At 33.7% G+C, this 22,110-nt stretch overlaps 2 protein-coding genes across 2 annotated transcripts; one reads left to right on the top strand and one right to left on the bottom strand.

Annotated features, from left to right (window-relative positions):
- The first annotated feature begins 10,002 nt into the window (after window positions 1-10,002).
- Window positions 10,003-14,454, top strand: LOC107862555. Its single transcript, XM_016708170.2, has 7 exons — window positions 10,003-10,660; window positions 10,952-11,038; window positions 11,135-11,347; window positions 11,694-11,858; window positions 12,617-12,670; window positions 12,753-12,899; window positions 13,831-14,454. The coding sequence occupies exons 1-7, from the start codon at window positions 10,427-10,429 to the stop codon at window positions 14,206-14,208; spliced, it is 1,278 nt and encodes a 425-aa protein (XP_016563656.2). The 5' UTR covers window positions 10,003-10,426; the 3' UTR covers window positions 14,209-14,454.
- A 1,245-nt stretch (window positions 14,455-15,699) lies between these two features.
- On the bottom strand, window positions 15,700-21,721 carry LOC107862557 (2-oxoglutarate and iron-dependent oxygenase JMJD4). Its single transcript, XM_016708171.2, has 9 exons — window positions 21,377-21,721; window positions 20,704-20,874; window positions 19,414-19,576; window positions 19,151-19,268; window positions 17,874-17,943; window positions 17,678-17,758; window positions 16,985-17,041; window positions 16,774-16,882; window positions 15,700-16,368 (listed from the first exon to the last, which is right to left on the bottom strand). The coding sequence occupies exons 1-9, from the start codon at window positions 21,584-21,586 to the stop codon at window positions 15,953-15,955; spliced, it is 1,395 nt and encodes a 464-aa protein (XP_016563657.1). The 5' UTR covers window positions 21,587-21,721; the 3' UTR covers window positions 15,700-15,952.
- Window positions 21,722-22,110: the final 389 nt, after the last annotated feature.

Here is a 22,110-nt window from a genome sequence, read left to right as displayed (position 1 = left end):
GGAAATTTGGTTGAGAACTCTATGGCTCGACAAATAGGTTTCTGGCTGCCTTGATGCAAATCATGTCCTAAGAAACGAATAGAAGTTTGAAAAAGCTTCATCTTCTTAGCACTGATAACTAAACCGTTTATTTTGACAATCTTAAAGAAAGTGTTGAGATGTTTAAAATGTGAATCAATGTTTTCAGAAAAGATTAATACATCATCAATATAAACAATTGACATGTAAGAGAAATCATTGAAAATATTATTCATGATATTCTGAAATTCAGAAGGAGCATTTTTAAGTCCAAAGGGTAAGACATTCCATTCGTAATGCCCGAACGGGACATTGAAGGCAGTCTTATATTTATCTTTTTCAGCAATTTGAATTTGCCAGAATCCGGACTTCATATCAAATTTTTCTATAAAGATTGGCTTTGTAAGTTCTTTTAAGAAGATCCCTTTTATTAGGGATCGGATGCCTGATCCATTTGAGGACAGCATTCAAGGGCTTGTAATTTATTACAAGTCGAGGGGTTCCTCGTTCCTTTTCAGCACTTTTATTTACATAAAATGCTGAACAACTCCAGGGGGAGTTAGAGGGTCGAATGATCCCTTTTTCGAGGAGATGGTTGATTTCTGTTTTGCAGATTTCCATCATCTCGTGATTCATCTGGATAGGTCTGGCTTTGGTAGGGATGTTTTGTTCGTCGAAGCCAGGGATATAAGGAAGTTCAACGAGATGTTTCTTGCGTTCCCAAAAGGCATTTTTAATTTAATTATTCTCAATATCATTCAGATTTTTTGTTTGATTATCATGGTCATTGAGCAGGTAAATAATGTTATAGTGAATCTTGTAGGCTGTTTGGAGGATGAAACACTCTCCCTTGATAGCTGAAGAGGTTGCACGTATTGAAAAGGTAAGATCACATGGCAACATACATTTCTACTGGATCATCATTTCAATTGTATCTGCTTCCTATTTACATGGTCATGATCAAGCTGGGCCTGAAGGTGGTTCAAGCTTGATTGGATGTCCGTGTGGAAGTTTATTGTTCCTTATAGAGATCTTCCTTGTTACCCCAGCAGTGGCCCACTGCTAATGGAACCCAGAAATCATATAAATCTAATGTTAGAAAGAAGGGAAAACATCAATTATATGATTTAGAAACTGTTGTTTTGCGTCCACTGTCAGATATCAGAAAGGTGTACTTCTTGAAAGAAGTATGAGTTTCCAGTGTGTTCTATTACAGTCGGCTGATTAGTATAATGATCATTAAAAATTGTTTTTTTCACCTGCGCAGTTGATGTATTTCTTCTTCTTCTAGCCAACAGGAGCATGGAGCTGGTAGAAATTGGCAAGTGTACAAACAACTGTAAAAGGATAGCACCGTACCCTCATTGTCCTCAATCTGTGGCACATCTGGATCGGTGGAAACTCACTCGGTCTGCGCGTCTACCGGGGTACCATACAGACTTTTCTATTTATGATAGTTGGAGTGCACTCCACTTCAGAAAGAGTGAATAGAATTCATTTCCATCTTAGTTTACCCGACTTTGACATGAAAGAGTAAGTTTTCGCCTCTGTTGTTGAAAAAAAGTCGGGACCCGTTGGGGAATCTATTCTAGACCTGTCTGCTGGCCTCTGATTGCGGAACCTGCTGAGGATCTCAGTTGTTTTTAGAAATTAGAAGTTGGGTAAATTTATTACCTGTATCTTGGTTAATGACAGTTTGCTGAAATTCATACTATGATGGGTTTTGTCACTCTAGTATGAACTGGTTGATCACCGGTTCATTTGAATAGTATTGAACCTGATCATGAAATGTAACTAATTCCTTAGGCTAAGGGCTATCCTGACTGCTTCTTCTTCAGACCAATGTAAAATCAAATATTTGTTTATACAATCCCTAGTTGACCCTAATCTCAATTTTCCCTGAAGGGATTTAGTTTACCATTTGTATATCCAGATTTTTTCTTTAGTAAGTCACAGTTATCATAGCAGACTAGAATTGCTTGCAGTCACTATAGATTAGGCCAGTTTGTTGCAGATACCATAGACTTTCATTGAATGGGATTATTGGTTGCCTGCTGGATTAGTGATCGCGAAATTCATCTTTTTTGAAGCTGTGGGCTGGAGTCTAAGCCGGAAGAATTAGACTGAACTAAGAGTGATCTGATTTATAACATGTTATGACTAAGATATTATTCTATGCCTGGTTGACTAAAGTTAGGTTTTGAAAGAGATTGTACTCCCACTTGAAAATCTTTTTGCAGAAGAGATTATTCAAGAGAAATCAAATTTTCATTACTGCTGATAAGGGTACATTGTTTTCAATTCAAGGCTAAAGTCGAAGGTACTGATTGCAATAGAGATGGAAAAATGGATGCATAATAAACAGTCAACCTAATGGATGATATAGAGGCCTGGGGTAACAATAATAAATGGGAGGGACTCACTGCTTCTATATAAAATTCGTTTTGTTATGTGACATTTAAAAGAACTAGATCAATCTTTTAATATTACATGCTCATTCATCTTCTAATCATCATGAATTTCCAGTGTGCATACTGGCAAACTGAAAGAAGATAGATAGATGGCTTTATATGTTGGTGCCAAAGACGTTGTCCATCATGCAGTAGAATATTTCTTTTCTTCTTTTTGGTAAATTATTGTACAAAAATAGGAGTAGTTCAATAGGCATATCTATTTATGTAAATCCATATGCAACATGCGTCTCAGGATTGCTTCTTGATATTGGTATGGTTTAGCGTATGGGGATAAAAGGAAAGGACTTTTCAAATTTACAAGGTATCGACTTTTCTATTGTGAGAACAAATTGTTGAACAATCACACTAGCTGAAGTGTTTAGCCAGACTTGCTTGTGCTTTTGAGGTTCAATTAGGTAGAAAGGTCATAATGTAGGTCTGTATGATTGTAACTGTTAAGAGTTTGTTACCCGAATTTTGTTGATCCAGCCTTGAAAAGTTCGCGGTGCGAGTCATGTTTGTGATTTTTCATGGGTCTGTGGTGGTAGCACTGATCCCATTGGGAGTGCAGGGGCGAAACCTCCGCGGTATTGATCTGTATGTTTTTGGGCCTAGGACTTATTTGTATGCACGTATTATATAAGTGCGTTTAGTGGGTTGTTTCGGGTTGTTCTCATAGACACGAAATTGAGACTATCGTCTCCACGTGTGTACTCCTCTCCATTATAGTGAATTCCTCTGCCTCTGCCCGTGGTTTTTCCCGCAACCGTTTCCGTGTAAATTTGTGTGTTCTTGTTTGCGTTTCCGTGTAAATTTGTGTGTTCTTATTTTTCCTTTTGCTTGTGATTTGCTTAATCTGTTCGATTCATAACAGTAACTTCTGGAAATTCATCAGAAAGTAACATCTCTATCTCATCTCTGAGGTATTGGTATGGACGGTATACACTTACCTTTTTTAGACCTCACTTTGTGGGAATATATTGTGTATGTTATTGTCGTCGTTGTTGTATGGGTCCTGCAGCTATATTTTCAAAACAAAGACACTTGGTTGTGCATTATTTAGTTTTGAGATTTCACACTTATTTCACCATATTCAGCTAAACAAATGCAAAGGAAAAAAGACGATATTTATTTTACTTTTTTTAAAAAAAAATATATATGAAACAAGACTTTAAATAGTAATTTTTTTTTTCTATCTGCGTCTTTGTGAAGCATTAAATAGAACATATTCCAGGAAGTCACCATTTTTGTATAGAAAGAGTGGGGGTGCGTCGTTTAAACAAGACTGGACAAACTTATGTTCTTTAAGTTGCTTGTGTTCCAACTTCAACTATTATTAAGCATAGGCCGATTCATGATTCAGAGTTTATGAATTTTGAATTAAAAAAAGAAAGGCAGTTTAGATCTATCGAATCCGTTAGTAAAATCGTAGTTCCGCCACTAAATAGGATGAGTATTTGATGGGATTTTCTGCCAAGGTGACAAAGATTGTTGAAAATACTAGACAACTTTACATAGCAAAAGAGGTGTGAAATGGTCACATCACATGGTCACCACATTATTTAGGTTCTTCCCTTAAAGCTAGACATCAATGGCTATTTGTGGTGTTAGTGCTGGCTGCTTTATTTGTTTCCATTATTTTTCTGCCAAACAACTCATTTACTATATAAATGGAGTAGGGAGGGATGTACTTATTCACAGCTAACTAATTAATTGACCATACTTTTACTTTTTATCCTTTATTTGTCCTTTCATCAGTTTTAATAGCCCTTCTATCATTGACAAAACTTTGGTGGTCAATTTCTACAAAGAAAAGGTTGGATTCTAAAAGAGTATAATAGTCAGATACATAGGTGCGGGGTCAGAATTTAAAACTTATGAATTCAAGATAGATCATGAGTTCTAAATTAATACTAATTAATTTCTTAAAACAAATTCTTCTTCCTATATTCATGGTGGCCTCCTAAAAAGAGATAAAAAGAAAAAGAGAAAAAAAGAAAAGGTTAAATTAGAGTAGCTCAGCCAGCTACTTCTAATTAACTTATTATTACTTAATTAACGTTTGAGGATATTAGTCTTACTACTTGCAATTTGCAAACTCACCACATTCCCACCACTTTTATGGTTTTGTATGTGTTTAATTATTTTATATATACTCTATTGAAACTACGTACATACAACATAGAACAGTTAAATAATTTCAATTGTGGATATGTTCTATTCTAATATAGCCGATTCATGATAATGATCATGCTATACACTTAAATCATTTGAATATATAGACCTAGCTATTTGTATATATTATGTGAATGGAGCTATCTGCATGCACAATTTCTAAGAAGATATAAACCAATGCTCATGAAATTTGAACTTCTTTTTAAATAATTAAAGAAATAAAGTATAATATCAAGACAGTGTTAGTGGGGAATCTAATTCAGGCCAACTTTATAAAAAGTGTGGAATTGATTTCCTCAAAGATGGCTTAAAAACTCAGCTTACAAGTTTGAAATTTTGTGAGGGCGACACTTCATAGACCAGCAAAACATTTATTCTCCCTTCTAACACAGTGTTTCCTCGTTCCTCAATTAGGCAAATACAACTCTATGACACGCTTTTATCTGAATTCAGTACTTTAATTCAATATGTAATATAAATTTATATGGTGAATTTAGCGAATTCACTACATAAAATAATATATAGTGTTTTAAAGTAAAGCTCGTGAAACTCCCAAGGTCGGGAGCATCGGAATAACCGGTAAAGTTATTGTCACGAGGTCACAGGTTCAAGTTGTGGAAGCAGACTCTTGCAAAATGTGAGGCAAGACTGCATACATAAACCCTTGTGGTTCAACCCTTTCCTGGACTTCGCGCATAGCGGAAGCTTTAAAGCACCGAACTAAATAAAACTTAAAAATCCTAACTTCGCCCCGGCCTCTCCCTCTGCCCACACACCTATTTGTTTGCCTTTGCAGCTAAGCTGGCATGTGGAAGCCTTGAAGTAACCCGTAAAATTGTTGCTATGTGACTAGAAGGTCACGGGTTCAAGCCGTAAAAACGAACTCTTGCAAAATGAGAGGCAAGGCGGCATACATAAACCCTTGTGGTTCAACCCTTTCCTGGACCTCGTACATAGCAAAAGCTTTAAAGAACCAAATTAAATAAAACTTAAATTCTGACTTCGCCACGACGGTCACACAGCTCTTTGTTTGCCTTTGCAGCTAAGCTGGCATGCAAAGGTGGATGGGAATACCAGTGGGTCTCTCTCTTTCTTTATTTTGATTGTGAAAAGAAGAAATGATTAACTTCATTTAAAAAAAGTGGGAAAGTGGGAAGCAGCAAGTGCCCCAACCCCAAAACCCCATAAAGAGGTTAAAAGTGTGAAGCTTTGTGAAAAGGGGTGTCCAGTATGTCCTCCATACCTTTGTGCTCCTACTAAATAGTGGCATACCACATGCTATGTAAATTACCCCACTGTATTGTATATTCATTCCCTCTTAACTATCATCATCATCACCTCTTTAGTGCACTCCTGCATATTGCCAATCATCTTCCTAACTCACTTTTTCATTTTTTTTTTTTTTAAAAAAAATGAAATATCCTTTGTCTTCTTCCCCTAAAGATTAATGGCAACAAAACTATTCATGATAAGGTCGATCATGAAGCCTGGTTAGGCTAATGATATATAGGGCTCTTGACTAAAGGAATAATTAGACTTTTAGGCATATGGTGAGGCTCTAACAGTCAGAATCTTTATCTTTTTAGTTTTATAAAAAAGTGCTGCTATTTTATTTTATTTTTAAAATATATAATACAACTTTCAAATTTTCATTACACCCTTCGTGACACGATTGATAGCCACAAAAAATATGTAAGACTTATTTTAGATAACATATTTCAAAAGTCATCATTTTTGTTTTAAATTTCAAGTAAAATAATGTCACATAAATTGAAATTAAGATTGATGAGAAATGAAATAGTAGGGGTATATGGTATTAAAGTCCTTTTAAGACTTTTACTTTTGACAATAATACTTGCAAATTCTATAGGAATTTATTTTAATTACTTTTCGTGCCAAAATTTCTTTACGTGAATATATTCAGCAGGCCTAAATAAAGTCCAGATGCCCTATATCTTGGTATTGTTTTTTTCTTTTTGGCTCAAAAGAAAACATGTTCACTTTTTTAACTTCCTCGTAGAACTATCACTATCCCAAGTAATTTCATTTTAATTTGTTTTTTGTTGAATGAAACATTTGGTTTTGTTATTAGTAACTTTTCATATTTCAGAAATTATTTATTAAATAAAGATGCATGTAAGTGAAGGAAAAAGTTCGACAGACTGACAACTAATTTACAACATTATTTAACCTTCCATGATTATGAAATGAAATGGCCAATTTATTTGTTTAAAATGGAGTGTGTTTTATACTGCTAATAAACAAGGTTAGGATATTTTATTTTTATATGATTCCCAAAATAAACAAATTCCAAAAGAAGTCCCAAAAAGTCTATATATAATATTTAGGTAAACCAAATATCTGTGATCAGCCACATCTATGTAAAAGCAAATATTTTTTACACGCTTGCCTATAATTTTTGCCTCGCCTAATTTTTTGAAGATGTATAAGCAAAACATACATATAAAAAGTTCACTTCCTCAACTACCTTAAATCCTTAATCTTTAGATGAAATAACCATCACTCATTATTATTAGCAAAATAAACTTTTACACTTGACGCATTAAAAAAAACAATCACACACACGTGTAATAGGAGGTGTCCTGAAAACATTGTTAAGTATTTTAAATAAGGTAGCTCTACTGTTCCTCAACCTTCAAATCAAATTATTCAGTTTATATCTGAACTTTAATTAAGATCAAGTTACGCATTTAGTGTTAGAAATACACAATATCGACGTTGTTGTATAATGGGGAATGGGCCACACCAAAAAAAATTGAAAATAGAGAAAATGACATAAATATACATCTTAATTTAGCATATTTACGCAAATCTCTACCTTTATAAAGTAATTACAAAAATCCCAACTAATTATGTATCTTCTTTGGATGTATCGGGGGCTAATTAATTATGTATCTCGACAGACCCAAAATTCCAAAAAAATATATCGGGAGCTAATTATGTATCTTTACAAAGGAAAAATACATCTTCATTGGATATTGTGTATCTCGACAGACCCAAAATCGGAAAAAAATTATTAGGTGTTAATTATATATCTTTTTAAAGGAAAAAATGTATGTATCTGGAGCTAATAATGTATCTTGATAGATTCAAAATCGAGATTTTCAGTAATTTTACAAAATGTATCGAGATTTTTTGTAATTAAATTTCAAACGATCGGAATTTATGTTGTTTGCCAAAAAATAATTCATGAACTGTTCACTACTTTGTCAAGATCATTAAGCCTGACTAGAATAATTAACATCACTATTTAGTTGCTTAATTGAACTCAATTTTGATATGAAAGGAAAAGCAATCCAAAGTGCCTGGGTCATGGGTCAAGTTTTAGACTTTTTAGAGAATGCATAATACACTTTATAATTTATTGATTTTAAAATAAATGGTAGGACCTAAGCTCGAGCTACTGATTTTCATTCTAACTAGCACCTTTAGACATGCATCTGCTATTCAAACTCTTTAATGATATATATATATATAGATTGTACGTACGTGTCGAATTCTTCTTAATTAGTGCATTTTTGAAGAATGTATTTTGAACAATCTGAACAATATAAACGTAAACAGTCCAATACTACGAATTTTGCATGTGTGTTGCTTGAATTCTTCAAATATATTGTCGTATTTGTGTCGAGATTTATAAAAAAAAATGAATTAACTATTAACTTTTAAAGATTGAAAACAAATTAGACGATTTTTTTTGCAAAATCCCATCTAACATAGATTTGCATGACCTTATTTTCAGCCATGTAGGCATTCAAATTTCTGAAAATTTTCAGATACCGTTGTAAGTCCATTTTACAGAATATTACAATATAAGAAACTGATTATCCAAATATCTAATCAGTTATCAAAACAAGTAAAAACATTTTTTTAACATAACTATTTTGGTGCTTAGTGTTCTCAAAGCAAGAGCAGCTGGTTGACAAGTGAGATATCATAGTAAAAAATTTTACTACCTTGTTTACTGCACAATAAATTTCTCCTAACAGGTAAAAATGGACAAAATATTAGTAATACTGACAACCTACGTGCTACGAAACAAACAAGAACCTTACGCATTGCGAACAAACAGTTTACTGGGCTCCAGCGCACTTCCACATGTTCCACACCAAATAAGTATATTTTCTGTCTCAATTTATGTAATAGAAATTTAATTTGATATAAAATTTAAATGCTGATCATGATTATTTTAGGCGTTTGTATGACTATAAGCGTTTTATTTAAAAAAAATTTTAGATGTATGTAAGTTTGTTAATTTGGAAAATTAAATGTAAATATACTACAAATGTGAAAACAAGACAAATGTATTTTCCTTTATTTATCATTATGTTGTTGGTGTTCGTGTTTTTTTCTTTTTATTAATTTACATATATTAAATGCTGATCATAATTACGTTTGTAATAAGTATGTTATTGAATGTAAAAATTGGTCCACCTGAAAGGGATCGGACCCAATTTTTCTACTGTAAATAAGGGAACCTCTTTCATCAGAATGGAAATTGATTCAACAATTTCTGACCATGTGTTTAAGTTCCTGTTATTCATTACTGCTCCTTATAGTACATGGTAGCTAGGTTGTCTTTCCAGACAGCTTAGTTTTTCTTAAAATAATTTATAGATTTTCAAATTGGAAGAAACTTTTTTCTTTAAATTTAAAAATTGGGACCTTATTAGGTTTTAATCAATTACGAGTAAATGAAGAAATATAACATAATATGTGAGTTTATACAATCGATCTTATGTTTTGAGATGGAAAGTAGGTCTATTCTTTTAGTCCCCTTGCCCTGTGTTAGATATTCGGGTAAGGTCTCAAATTTGAATTCACTTAGCATAAAATCCATTTAAGGGAGATGCTTCAATATAGATTCATTCCACAACGACCTTTGTCATAAATCCATGCCTTTCTTGAAAACCAAGTGAAGCAACAGCAGCAATGAATCTTCTTTCCCCACCAAAACAAGAATAAAGAATATAAAATACCACTCACTCGATCCTAATTTATTTGACATATTCATTTTTCAAGATTTAAATTCTGTAGAGTTTAAATAATATTTTATACTCAATATGAGAAAAAATTACTATTTGTAGTATTTTTTATATAGTTTTTAAATATTTAAATTTTAATAATATTAAGTTAGTCTAATCAATTTAACTTTATAAATTAGTCAAACTGAATCTCACAAAAGTCGAAGATGCCACAAAAATTGAGACGGAAGGTAACAAATTTGGTGAAACACCAAACTCTTTAGTTTGTTAATTTGTAATCAGCATCTTTTGAGTGCCTATAACATACTAACTAGTAGTATTAATTAGAATGAAGTAATGGTCCTTACTTTTGACTAGAAATTCAGTAGTGGGGTTAACACTTAATTAACCCCTCACCCCCAACCCCCAACCCCACGCCACCCCCACACCCCTACTTGTCTATTTTAATACAAATTCAGCCTGAAGTTTCTGTGTGTCAGAACACAAAACCAAGACACACACATAAACATATGCAACACACACATTAAAAATCTATAGAAATAGAGTTACTATTTTTCTCTGTCAAAACAATTGTGTCTTTAAAAAATTATGAAAATGGTGTGTGTGTAACCGTGTTTTAACTTACTCTTTGAATCTTTCTTCCTGTCTTTTTTTGTACATGGAAGATCAGCAACAAGTGTTTCTTCCATGGACAAAATTCTGGAATAAATCCTCTTGTTCTCTTGCTTCTCATTACAGTACAAGACAACTCCAATACATACAAACACTCAATCAATGTTAGCAGAAGAAACAATCATAAAAGGACATTCCAAAATCATGGCTACTTCTTCATATTCAATCATTTTTAAATTTGTTGCTTTATTGCTTCTTGTTTCTTCATTTACTACTGGTTTTGTTGTATGTGGGAATACAAATCAAACTTTCAAGTCACAGCAAGAATTGTTGAAACTCAAGAAAATAAGGGGTTATCTCAAGAAAATCAACAAGCCTCCTGTCAAAACTATTAAGGCATGCACTCTTCTTCTTTAATCTCACTGTATCTTTTCAAGATTGCAGCTTTACAGTTTTCATGATTAGTCACTACTAACCGGAAACTAAACCGCATGATGGAAAACAGATTCTCATTGAAAATCGAAACAATGAGAAGCTTCTTAATATTTTTCTTTTTTCACTGATTCCATCAAAATATCCGTGAGAATAGCCACTAAACATTTTTTTCAGTTCGAAACTTTTAATGGGAAAATAGTGATCTCTCAGGAATGAGGGGTGTTAACAAAAATGTTGTTTTATATGATGCAGAGTCCAGATGGGGATCTAATAGATTGTGTATTATCTCATCTTCAACCAGCATTTGATCATCCTCAGCTCAAAGGGATGAATCCATTGGTACTTTTGTTGAATAATTTTCAGTCTTTTAGTTTTAAACAAGTTTGTGGAACAACTTTTTTTTGATGTGTTTCATTCATCACTCATGCAATGCAGGAACCTCCAAAGAGGCCTCAAGCTAATGACACTGTGAATGAAATGGAAGAAATTTTACAGCTTTGGACAGTTTCTGGTGAATCATGTCCTGAAGGAACTGTTCCTATTAGGAGAACAACAGAGAAAGATGTAATGAGAAGTAGCAAATTAAGAAGATTTGGTAGAAAAATTAGAAGAGGTGTTAGGCATGACACATTGAGCAGTGATCATGAGGTAATTTTAATCTACTTTATTGTCTCTTTTCTTACCATTCTGGTAGAGTGGACGATCTATCGAAAACAATCTCTTTAACTCACGAAACTAGGGATAAGTTGTGTGTATATCCTACTCTCTCCGAACATCGATTAATACGTAACTCTCAATGTAAAATATTTTCACTTTATATAGTTAAGTAGAGTCAAATGACAGTCAAATATGTCACATCAAGAATGAACAGACATTGCTTTGAAAAGTAAAGTATGATTAGGACATTACAATGTTAATGTTACAAACCAAAGAGTGTTTGTAAAGATGTGTATATCCAACAAAGTGAAAATGAAAATTGTCTGTGTGATGGCAGCATGCTGTAGCTTTCGTGAATGGAGAACAATATTATGGAGCAAAGGCAAGCATCAATGTATGGACACCAAGAGTTACAGACCAATATGAATTCAGTCTGTCACAACTATGGGTCATCTCTGGCTCCTTTGGCCATGATCTTAATACCATTGAAGCTGGCTGGCAGGTACGTAAAGTCAAGCAATAAATTTTAGTCAGTTCCAAGTAGATGATTTTACTTCGTGTTTGAGCTAACTTGTGCACATCTCAACTATTCAATCGAGTACTTTCTACCTCTCATTTTTCACCAATATATGTAGATGTAAATCACTTTAGTTTTTTTTTTTTTTTCGGAATCTTTTAAAACTTGAATCCTGATATCTCCTATAATTTGACCTATTTAAGCAACCACTAGACTACACGTTTAGGTTGGTTATGTGTCTTCTTTGTCTCTCACACACAAGAAGTAGGGCTAACAAAAGATATGTTCCTAAACGGAAAGGGGTAATTTAGTGATCAATGAAGTATATAGATTTAGACTGATTTTTCGATCAGTCTTCATAAATGAATTTTGATTTTGACCAAGTTTTTCAGCGATTTTTTTTTTTTTTTGACTTGAAAATTTTTAACTTTTTCAAATGTAATACATGTCTAAAACTTCTTTTTTTATAAACAAAAAAATAGGGCTGACAAAAGATTTTTTTTTTTTTTCCATTGCTTCAAGTCCAATTTGAACATTATTGATGCTAAGCTGTAACATCACCTCGTACAGAGGATTAATTTGAAAATGAAACATCAACCAATTTAGTTGTCCTAACAAACTATATATACATCCCATATATTACAATGACAGCTAATATTTTTTTTAGATAAATTTTGTATTTCCTTCTGAGTAAACAGAGATATTTTATAACAGTAATTAAGTACCATGTTCATCATATTCAGGTCAGCCCCGAATTATATGGAGACAATTATCCTAGGTTCTTCACTTATTGGACGGTAAGAATTTTAATTTTCCTTTCATATTTCACTTATGTCAGTTCATAAAACTTAAACTTTATGATATAATTTGGGATCGCAGACGGATGAATACCAAGCCACAGGATGTTACAACTTGTTATGCTCAGGTTTCGTTCAAATAAACAACAGGATTGCTATGGGAGCAGCAATATCACCAAGATCATCTGTCAATGGTAGACAATTTGATATTGGCATTATGATATGGAAGGTATATTAAGCTTCATTATATCCTATGACATTTTAAAAAGTATTTTAATAGCTGTTTTGCACCAAAAAAAGAAAAAAAGAAAAAAAAAAGAAAAAAAGGGCCCCCTTTTTTTTCACACAAAAAAATTATTTCTGAAGTACGTTTCTTTTTCTTTTAAGCATGCGCAGGGACATAATTTTGTTGAGCTGACAAAATAGCAATAGTATTATATTTTATTCCTTACAATTGGCTTTTTTTTTTTTAAAAAAAAAAAAGCAATATTCAAGAATAGTAAATTGCAAGATTCTCTACATTTTCCATCTTGAATTTAATATTCTGTATTCTTGCTAGCTGACACCTAACAGCTTTTAGGCCTAACAGTTTAATAATTTGGAACTACTCTTCTTCTTGTTTCCACAATTGTTTCTTTTGGACTCTTGCTTTGTATTAATATTTTCTCAACTATGCAACGTAACACCTGACATGAGTAGTATAAACAACTTTCATATTATCATGAACGTATTTTAATATGTTCTAGCTATTCTAATATTATGTCACTAGGGGCAGTGTCAATAGTATATTTTTAGGTCATAAGAGGCAGTGTCCCTGACCTTTCCGATTTACGGAACTAAATAAAATAACGTCAAAAGTAGTTGCATTTCACTTCTGTCTTTCGGCTCCAACTACACTCTTCAATTCTCCAGTCGTGGTGTCGTGGTCTCTGGACTCCCTAACGCTTGCCGTCAATTGCCGCGTTCTGATTAAGGAATTTTAACTCATTTTTGCTACCTGCCTCTCTTTTTTAAATAGATACCTGTAGTTAACTTGATAATGTAAAAATTTGTATGAAAGTTTAACTTGGGAGATACACATAACTTACTGAATAATCAACATGATATGAACTTATATAATTATAACTAGAACTAAATTATTTGTGTTACGTTGTGTGTAGGATCCAAAGCATGGACACTGGTGGTTACAGTTCGGGTCGGGTCTACTAGTAGGGTACTGGCCAGATTTCTTGTTCAGCCATTTAAGAGGCCATGCAAGCATGGTACAATTTGGAGGTGAAATAGTGAACTCAAGATCAATGGGATATCACACTTCAACACAAATGGGAAGTGGACATTTTGCTTATGAAGGATTTGGCAAAGCATCTTATTTCAGAAATTTGCAAGTAGTTGATTGGGATAATAACTTAATTCCTTCGTCAAATCTTCATCTCTTAGCTGATCATCCAAATTGCTATGATATTAGAGCTGGAAAAAATAATGTTTGGGGTAATTATTTTTACTATGGTGGTCCTGGAAGAAATCCAAGGTGCCCTTAAAGAAAACAAAGAATATGCAATTAATTTCATTTTGGTCTTGTAGAGTGTCCTATTTTATTTTATTTTATTTTTTACTACTTAAGGTATATTTGTTTTACCTATTTTGACTTAGGATTTAGAAGGGTTTGGGTCATTTCTAGATTCTTTTATATAACAAACTTTGTTTGCTCTTTGACCATCATGAGCTGATGTAAATTTTTGGTGAGAAGTTGATAGTATTGAATATTGATTAGAAATTACAACCTACATATATGTTATTTTTGTCAACTCAATGGAAATTATGTTTCGAAAAATTGAACAACCACACCTACCATTGGGACTTGGGATATTCAAAGTAGGTGCAATAACCAAAATGACAAATTTATTTTATAATCGTGGCGTCCAGGTTGCTTAGCTTCCATGCATAATTTTACAGGATATCTGTTATCTTCCATCAACACAGATATCGATCTATCCACGAAAGCTTAAATAAATAATGAAAAGAAATCACCTAATATTTTTACCTCCGTTCAAAATTGAACTTGATATCTCATAGGCACTAACCAACATCTTGAGAAACTCAATTACCCAATGCATCTGTCTTATTCTGTGCCAGTGAGATTACAGATAGAGGAAGCAAGCTTTGTCATATATAGTTTGAAATCATTTTTTTTCTAGTGAGAATGTTGATAACAACGTTCATGTAGATATTGCATGTGGGAAGCATAGGGAGAATACAATATAACTGGCATAAGTCTTAGTTAATGAACCTTCCCGGGCATTATAATAATCAAAGAATCCACAATAAGACATATATTTTATGATTATAAGAGAGGCTAAGAGGCCCAGTCAACCAAACAAAAGCATCCTATAATGAAGACAATCCAAGTTCACTAATCAAGAACATGATTTTTATTAAGAAAATATTACTATTACTACTATAAATATAAATTCAAAGACAAGACTTGTAGCAGGGATTTGATTTCTTGTCCTCGTTAATAAAGCCTAAGTCAATTTTTAGGTAAGTTTTGCCTAAATAATTGCAAGTCTACTCACTTCGAGACAATTTCAAACATAGCTGGAGTTCAAGCATTGACTGTACTTCAGCCATATGTAGCTGAATTCAATTATTTTTACTTGCACTATAAAGCCCTACGTGCATGAAGCTAAGACATTCAAGTTCAACCATTTTTGCATGAACTTCAATCACATGAAACTTCAAACAAGTTGTTCCGAAGTGGGTAGACGTGCTGAAGTTATAAAGAACTTGGTACAACTAAAATAATGATGTCCAGAAAGCGTATTTCCATGAAATTTTGACATAAGTCTAGCAAACTAAATGGTCTCCCTCTGCTTCTACCAATTGCTACTTTTCTTATGCCCTCTATAACTTCATAACCCAAAAAACAAAAAAGATCTAACATTTGCATTCGATCGCAGTAACTGCTGCTTCAAAGTTCAGACCATGTAAGTAAAACCCAGGAATATTTACTTCTCCAACATGTTCAAGCATTCAAGAAAAATAAAAAGTAGTTGAATCATCATAGAAGATAGTACTTAGCAAATTACATGGAACAAAAATACTCACTTAATTTAAGAAAGGCGTAGTGCCATCTTGGAGAAACGTTAACATGTAAGAGAGGGCGATAATAGACCTGATGTATTCCTTCAGAATCAGCATGTTGTCCTCCATCGATATGCAAAGAACATGAGCTTCACATTTTCATACATGTATACAGACATTTCTAATGAGAAAAAGCAACACCTAATATATAGTTAAAGCATCATCAATAAAGGCAACTAGGTCTTCAGAACTCTGAACTTGAGATCTAACCAAACTAGTAAACAACGAGTCTGTACATTGCAATAATGCGGGAGTCATCTCATCTTGGTCGTGCATCAGTGCATATGTTTTCCCAACAGCAGCACAGAGCTCTATAAACGAGTGATCCTCCAAGTTTTTCCTCAAGTCGTGTAAAACACCTCGTCTGTCCCCTGCATTTATGGGTTTCATTTTCACAGCGATACTTCTTATTGCTTCGAGGTTAAAATGTATATGCTGCATCGATTCTGATGGTTCTTGACTTGTTTCCTTCTTTCCATGGGAAAGTGTATGCAGTAGGACAACATTTGCAAAGGTGAAGCGCACAATGAAGATGAAGAAGTCGTAGAAATTCATGCCTAAAAAAGAAAAGGAAAAGATAGTTGTGTTGTCAAGATGCTGGCGCTATAAATCAGAACTCAAAACAATAATGACAAAATCGTTAGAACTATCCAAGGAACTAGAAAGAGAAAAGTAAACAACAGAATCAGTAGTTTCATAAAATATAAGATTTTTGATAGGTTGGTAGATCTATTTAGGAGTAATATATAAGAATAATAAGATAATTACTTTTCCCTCTTCTCTAAGAGAACTCCCAAAGGAAATCAACAACAGATAACAAAGCCCGAAACACTTTTTTCAGACAGTCATGTTAGAAGACTCACTAAGCCACAATTGTTAGTTCATTATGCAATGCTGGACATCCCCCAGGACCCTATCATTACCTCGCAGAACATACTATAACTTTTAAATCTAGGGAAGACCTGTATTAGCGGCAAGATTTCGCTGGCAAAGCTCCTCAAAGTCTTCACATCCCTGGAGGTCTTCTATGTATTCACTAGCCTCATTGTAATCTTTCAAAAGCAAATCCCACTGATATCACAAATATAGATGAGATTTGTTTCTGAGGAAAAGATAATAGCTATATTCGTGTAAAGGGCTAGTAAGCAATCATTTCATAGAAACTTCACTTACCACCCAAGATAAATTATATCCATTGAACCAGTTATGATTTATGGATATAGTATCCTCCTGCAATTCATGTAACATACCAAATTTAGCAAAAATACAACCCCCAGATCCTCAAAATAAATATAAGATAGTTGTATCTCAAATGCAATTTTCAGCTTAATTACATGCAAAGATTGAGCCTATCTTCCTTTCAACAGCCATATAAGGACAATTAAAACGATGCTTTTTTTCCCAGAATCTACTGTCAGTTGTTATGATAAACATATCCAAATTGACGGATGATCCCCTAACAAAAATGTGTATAACCTATCCATCTTAAACAGTTATGTCCAGTATAATTGGAAGATACTTTATCTAAAACCAAGCACCTAATTCTCATTTAATATGTGATGGATGTAACGTTCAGTAACCACCTCGCAATTTGATCCCTTTCTGGAATTCAACATTAAAACCTTTCGAGAGAGCAAATTGCAGCTGTACTTGTTTCAATTTTAGAACTATAACCCCATAAGCCATATCTCAGCTCTAAAGCTCTAAGCAGCAAACAGTGTATTAAAAGAAGGAAGTTAGGATCTAATACAAGGTAAGCAAAAGTTTTTCAGTTGAATGAAAAGCTGTACATAATTTATACTCTGTGAAAAAACACATGCTATAACAAATAAGAGATAACCACGTATTTGATTAAAGCAACAATACCAGATTATGAACTTGATGATACCATCCACTGGGCACAAAAATTACTTCGTTTTCCTCTTGGGTGCATTCCCACCAGATAGACTGAACTAACGATAGAAGTCAAAAACTAAATATTAAAAAGCTGAAAGAACATTTTGAATCTCACGAAAAAATTGCCAGATAGACATACTTAATGGAAAAGTAACCAGCAAACTACCTTTTCAAATTCAGGAAATTTTGATTGGGAAACATCTGCGAAGATGTTATATACGGAACTTTTCATATTCCTGAGTAAACAAAGAGTATAAATTACGTGAACTCACCGAAGATAGCAAGCATCATTTGTTCTATTGACATCATTTTTCCCGTTTCAGTAAATTTACTGATAGCAATAAAAGGAAGCTTTTGCTTCTTTTCAACCAATCATAAGTGGCATTACAAGTTAATAGTTATCAACAGCAATATAAAAGGGAATTCACATAAAACTTGTCACACAAATGTGAAGAATTTGAATTTCACATTATTTTTGTAATGCATTGATCTAAGAAATTGATAGTTGTTCACATGTGTTTGATGCTTCCATTTTAATATTCTGTGTTAGCCATCTATAGAAGATTGTGAAATATGGAAAACCATGATAAAATATGGGAAACTTGATTTGAGATTACAAGTTTGCGTTGATATAGCGCATATGTTTGGAGCATGAAATCAGAACTTTCAGAGTTCAGCAGCAGAATACATTTCTTTCTTAGTTAGGCAGACAATTTTTTTCAAAACATTCACACTTTCAACACAATCTCAATTCCAATGTCTTAAGGAAAATGATACGGGCATGACCATGAAGATCGATGTGTGTGCAAGTGTGACAAGAGTCCATCCAAGGAGGTGCATTGATGAAGTGTGAAAGAACCTAAAACACACTAAAGCCGCCGCCCCTATCGTACACTTGAAGGGCGCCCCCTTAAGGGTTTTTTGCGCATTTCATGTTTTATGTGTAATAGACTATAAATAGATTAGTATTAGGTCATTTGCTTCTTAGTTGATTATTGTTGTAAGTCTTGAAACATTGAAACACCAAATCCTCTCTAGTCTGACAGTAGTATCCAACCGTAACTAGGGCATCCAAGTGTGGATATCACTTGTGTTGCAACTTTGGCTTGAGATGTTGGTGCTTGAGAAGGTAATGTCCCTTTTGTGTCTTCGTAGGAGTTTGGTGATTGTTTGTGTAGGGGTTAGGGTCCTTGAATTTGACATATTCTAGGGTTTTTAGGACTTATGCTCTCCTTTGTCAAACTATCTATCCCTTTTATTTTATTGCAAATCTTTAGTGTTGTTCCTAGCTTCTTGTGTTCGATTGGTGTTCATCTAATTATTGTTGTGTTGTGGACTGTTTTGGTGTCTTTCGTGGGTTGATTCTTGATTGGTATCATTTGTTGACAGGAAAAGAAAAAGGTTCAGAAGAAAGTCCATGGATAACAAAAGCATGTACTACACCTGTCAAAAACCAAGCGATGTTGGCTTGGAGACAGAAAATACCACTGCTTTTTTCCACAGACATTTGCAGACCAACTGTATGACCTGAATACATCAGCATGAAGAGGTGTCCATGTTCCTGCATCCATTTCTAAAGTTTAAACACTTCCCAAAGTACTAGGTAATTGGTTAAGAAACAAACTAATTTATAGCTAGACGCCTAGACCCATGGAAAATAACAACCGTGTCTTACAAGAAAGAAATTACCGCGATAATGGTCAGACCTTTTGATCCCATGTATACAAAACGATAGTCAGAGCAACTTATTTCATTTCTCTCACTATAAGTATCAGGATCATTATGCATACGAAATTTGTCAAGATAGAAATTCAGCCAGTCATCAGAAAAGTCCATGGGAGTTCTGTATGCATTATACTCTGGATATTCCTAAAAAGAAGTTTTAAAATTTTCAAAATCAGCAAAAGAAACAGGCTAAGAATTTTTTGATAGAATGGTAAAATAGAAGGCTGGAGCAAGTGGCAACTTTTGAAAGACAGATCAAATAAAAAAGATGGAGATATACACTTCAAATCCTACTTGCACTGTCAGTGTAACCTTGTGACTGAAGAGAATGCAGCTCCTAATCGCCCAGTTATGATTGAAAAAATTACAATGTAGTAATGTGTAATCTACTCACTCAGTTTCAATGGAGCATGCTTTTCATTTTATGTTACACAAGTTTATCCCAATATACAAGGCCATGGAAACGAAACTGAACAAGTACATGCAGGGTGTAACTCTATACTTTTCTGTTACCGTGCAAAAAAAGAGATTCATCAGCTTACTTAGATATTGTAACAAAGAGTATCATGGTAAAAAGAATTACTGCACAAATATAATGTAAGTAATACAACAACAACATACCCAGCGAAATCCACAAGTGGGGTTTGGAGAGAGTAGAGTATGCATATACCACTACCTCGTGGAGGTGAAGATGTTGTTACCGAAGGACCCTCGGCTCGAGTACAGCAAATCAAAGTAAGTATGGAAAGGGAAAATATATGTAAGTAATGGGATTGGTAAAAGCTTCTAAAAACTATGTCATATTGGTAAAAGCTTCTAAAAACTATGTCATGCGCTGGGTGCTAAATAATAGAACGCTACTTTTCACATCAACTTGGATTATTAGGATTGTAGATAATAACTATCCATAAATCCTTATTTCATCTATTATACTTTGGGTGAGCTGATAGCATTTAACACAATTCCTCATAGTCTGCAAGTACAAATCTTTTCATCCACAATTTCAAAGCAGGGGTTGAACAAACTTTAAGAAATCAATGATCACTAGCACATATATCAAATGCATCTAGATGGCTAGTTTTTTCTTCGAGAAGGATTTTTAACTGAAGCAACAAGACACGGAAAAAACGATCCTTACTTAGCATAACACTGAATGTTGCTGTTTTAAATTTAGTGGCAGGAACACCCATAATATATACTACAACTTCTCTTAGGAAAGTATGTTAACTTATCTACAAATAATTATCACTAGGCGGATCTAAAGTTGATACCTTTACAAAATGCCAGTCTTTCAAATACAATAAACACCCAACAGCAGCACCGCCATTACTGTCATTGCCCTTATCAGCAGCAGAAACACGAAGCCAGTGATCAACGAATTCAGCAACAGTCATTTCTATTCTCTTCTGATCAGTAAACTCTCTCGTCCCACAATCCGCAACCTACAAAATCACCAGCAGCACTAATAACCACAAACCATAAAACAAAAACAAAAGAATCCGAATTAGGGAATTCAACAAATTGCAACAACAACAACATACCCAGTGTATTCCCACATAGTGGGGTTATACAGACCATCCCACTACCTCGGATAAAGTAGAAATGTTGTTTCCAATAGACTCTCGGCTCAGGATAGATACCAGTATAACAAACAGAAAACGTAAATGCACACAACAAAATGGGATAACACACTGCTTGATAATTCAGGAAACAAGACAACCACAAGATAATACTATAAACTATCTATTCGAAATCATAGACATCACAAAAACACCACGAACAAGAAACTCCAGACAATTCAACAAATTGCGATAGAACAATACTTGTCTAACTTTCACATTTAGAGATTCAAACAAGTCTATTTTAATCATAATTTTTGTTAATTGTCAATTTATTCTCTAAATTGGTGCCACATAAATCGGGACAGTGGAAGTAAAATATTACCTGAACTTTAGATTTGCCAAAATGGGTGGAGAAAAAGTGAAGATTGGGTTTTCCAGTAGGTGAAACCCAATCCTTGCAAGCCCTCCAATCGTCCATAAGTCCTTTAAGAACAACAGGTTGGTTTTGGGCCATGTATTTCTCTGCGAAATCATTGTAAGTTAGTTGTCTTCCGTTCACTTTTTCAATTCTCCCTCCAATTTTCAAACCCATTTTCTATATATAATATATAATTCAGTTAAACATCTTCCCCGTCAAAGTGTATGATGATGAATCTTGATTTTGTGTTGAGGTTCTGTTATTTACTGGCTTTTAGGGGTCGTTTGGCAGGGATAAAAGGATAAGTGGTTTCCAATTTATTTTAGAATGGTTATAAATATATTTACATTATAGTTTATAGTGAATGTCTATCAAGATCTACTTTTCATATTATTGTTTAATTGATGATTGAATTTATAGATACAATGTCTTTTATAAGAAATGAGAGTAAATCTAATTTGCTAACGGCTTCTAACTAATTCAACAGCCGTAACTAACTGCTGATATGACAAAGCTAATTAACTTCTATTAGGATTTGAAGCATCTGTCTTTTACTTAGGAGTAAATATCTTCTATAAATAGAGGAGTTTTGTTCATTATATTTACAATCAGATAATCTCTCATCCCTCAAGAAAAGAAATAAGAATTACCCTCTCTTCTCTTTCTACTCTTCTTCTTTATTCTTTCTTGTTTTATAA

This window comes from Capsicum annuum, chromosome 3 (genome assembly GCF_002878395.1).
Source record: "Capsicum annuum cultivar UCD-10X-F1 chromosome 3, UCD10Xv1.1, whole genome shotgun sequence".
NCBI lineage: Eukaryota > Viridiplantae > Streptophyta > Magnoliopsida > Solanales > Solanaceae > Capsicum > Capsicum annuum.
Note: the sequence above shows the minus strand (reverse complement) of the source record. Positions and strands in the feature narration are given on the sequence as shown.

Coding starts and splice junctions, on each gene's coding strand:
- LOC107862557 (XM_016708171.2), bottom strand. CDS start 21,586: ATGGGTTTGAAAATTGGAGGGAGAATTGAAAAAGTGAACGGAAGACAA. Junction 17,759..17,873: donor AATTTCCTGAATTTGAAAAG/GTAGTTTGCTGG, acceptor TCGTTAGTTCAG/TCTATCTGGTGGGAATGCAC. Junction 17,042..17,677: donor ATCATCAAGTTCATAATCTG/GTATTGTTGCTT, acceptor CATGAATTGCAG/GAGGATACTATATCCATAAA.
- LOC107862555 (XM_016708170.2), top strand. CDS start 10,427: ATGTTAGCAGAAGAAACAATCATAAAAGGACATTCCAAAATCATGGCT. Junction 11,348..11,693: donor CATTGAGCAGTGATCATGAG/GTAATTTTAATC, acceptor GTGTGATGGCAG/CATGCTGTAGCTTTCGTGAA. Junction 12,671..12,752: donor GGTTCTTCACTTATTGGACG/GTAAGAATTTTA, acceptor TTGGGATCGCAG/ACGGATGAATACCAAGCCAC.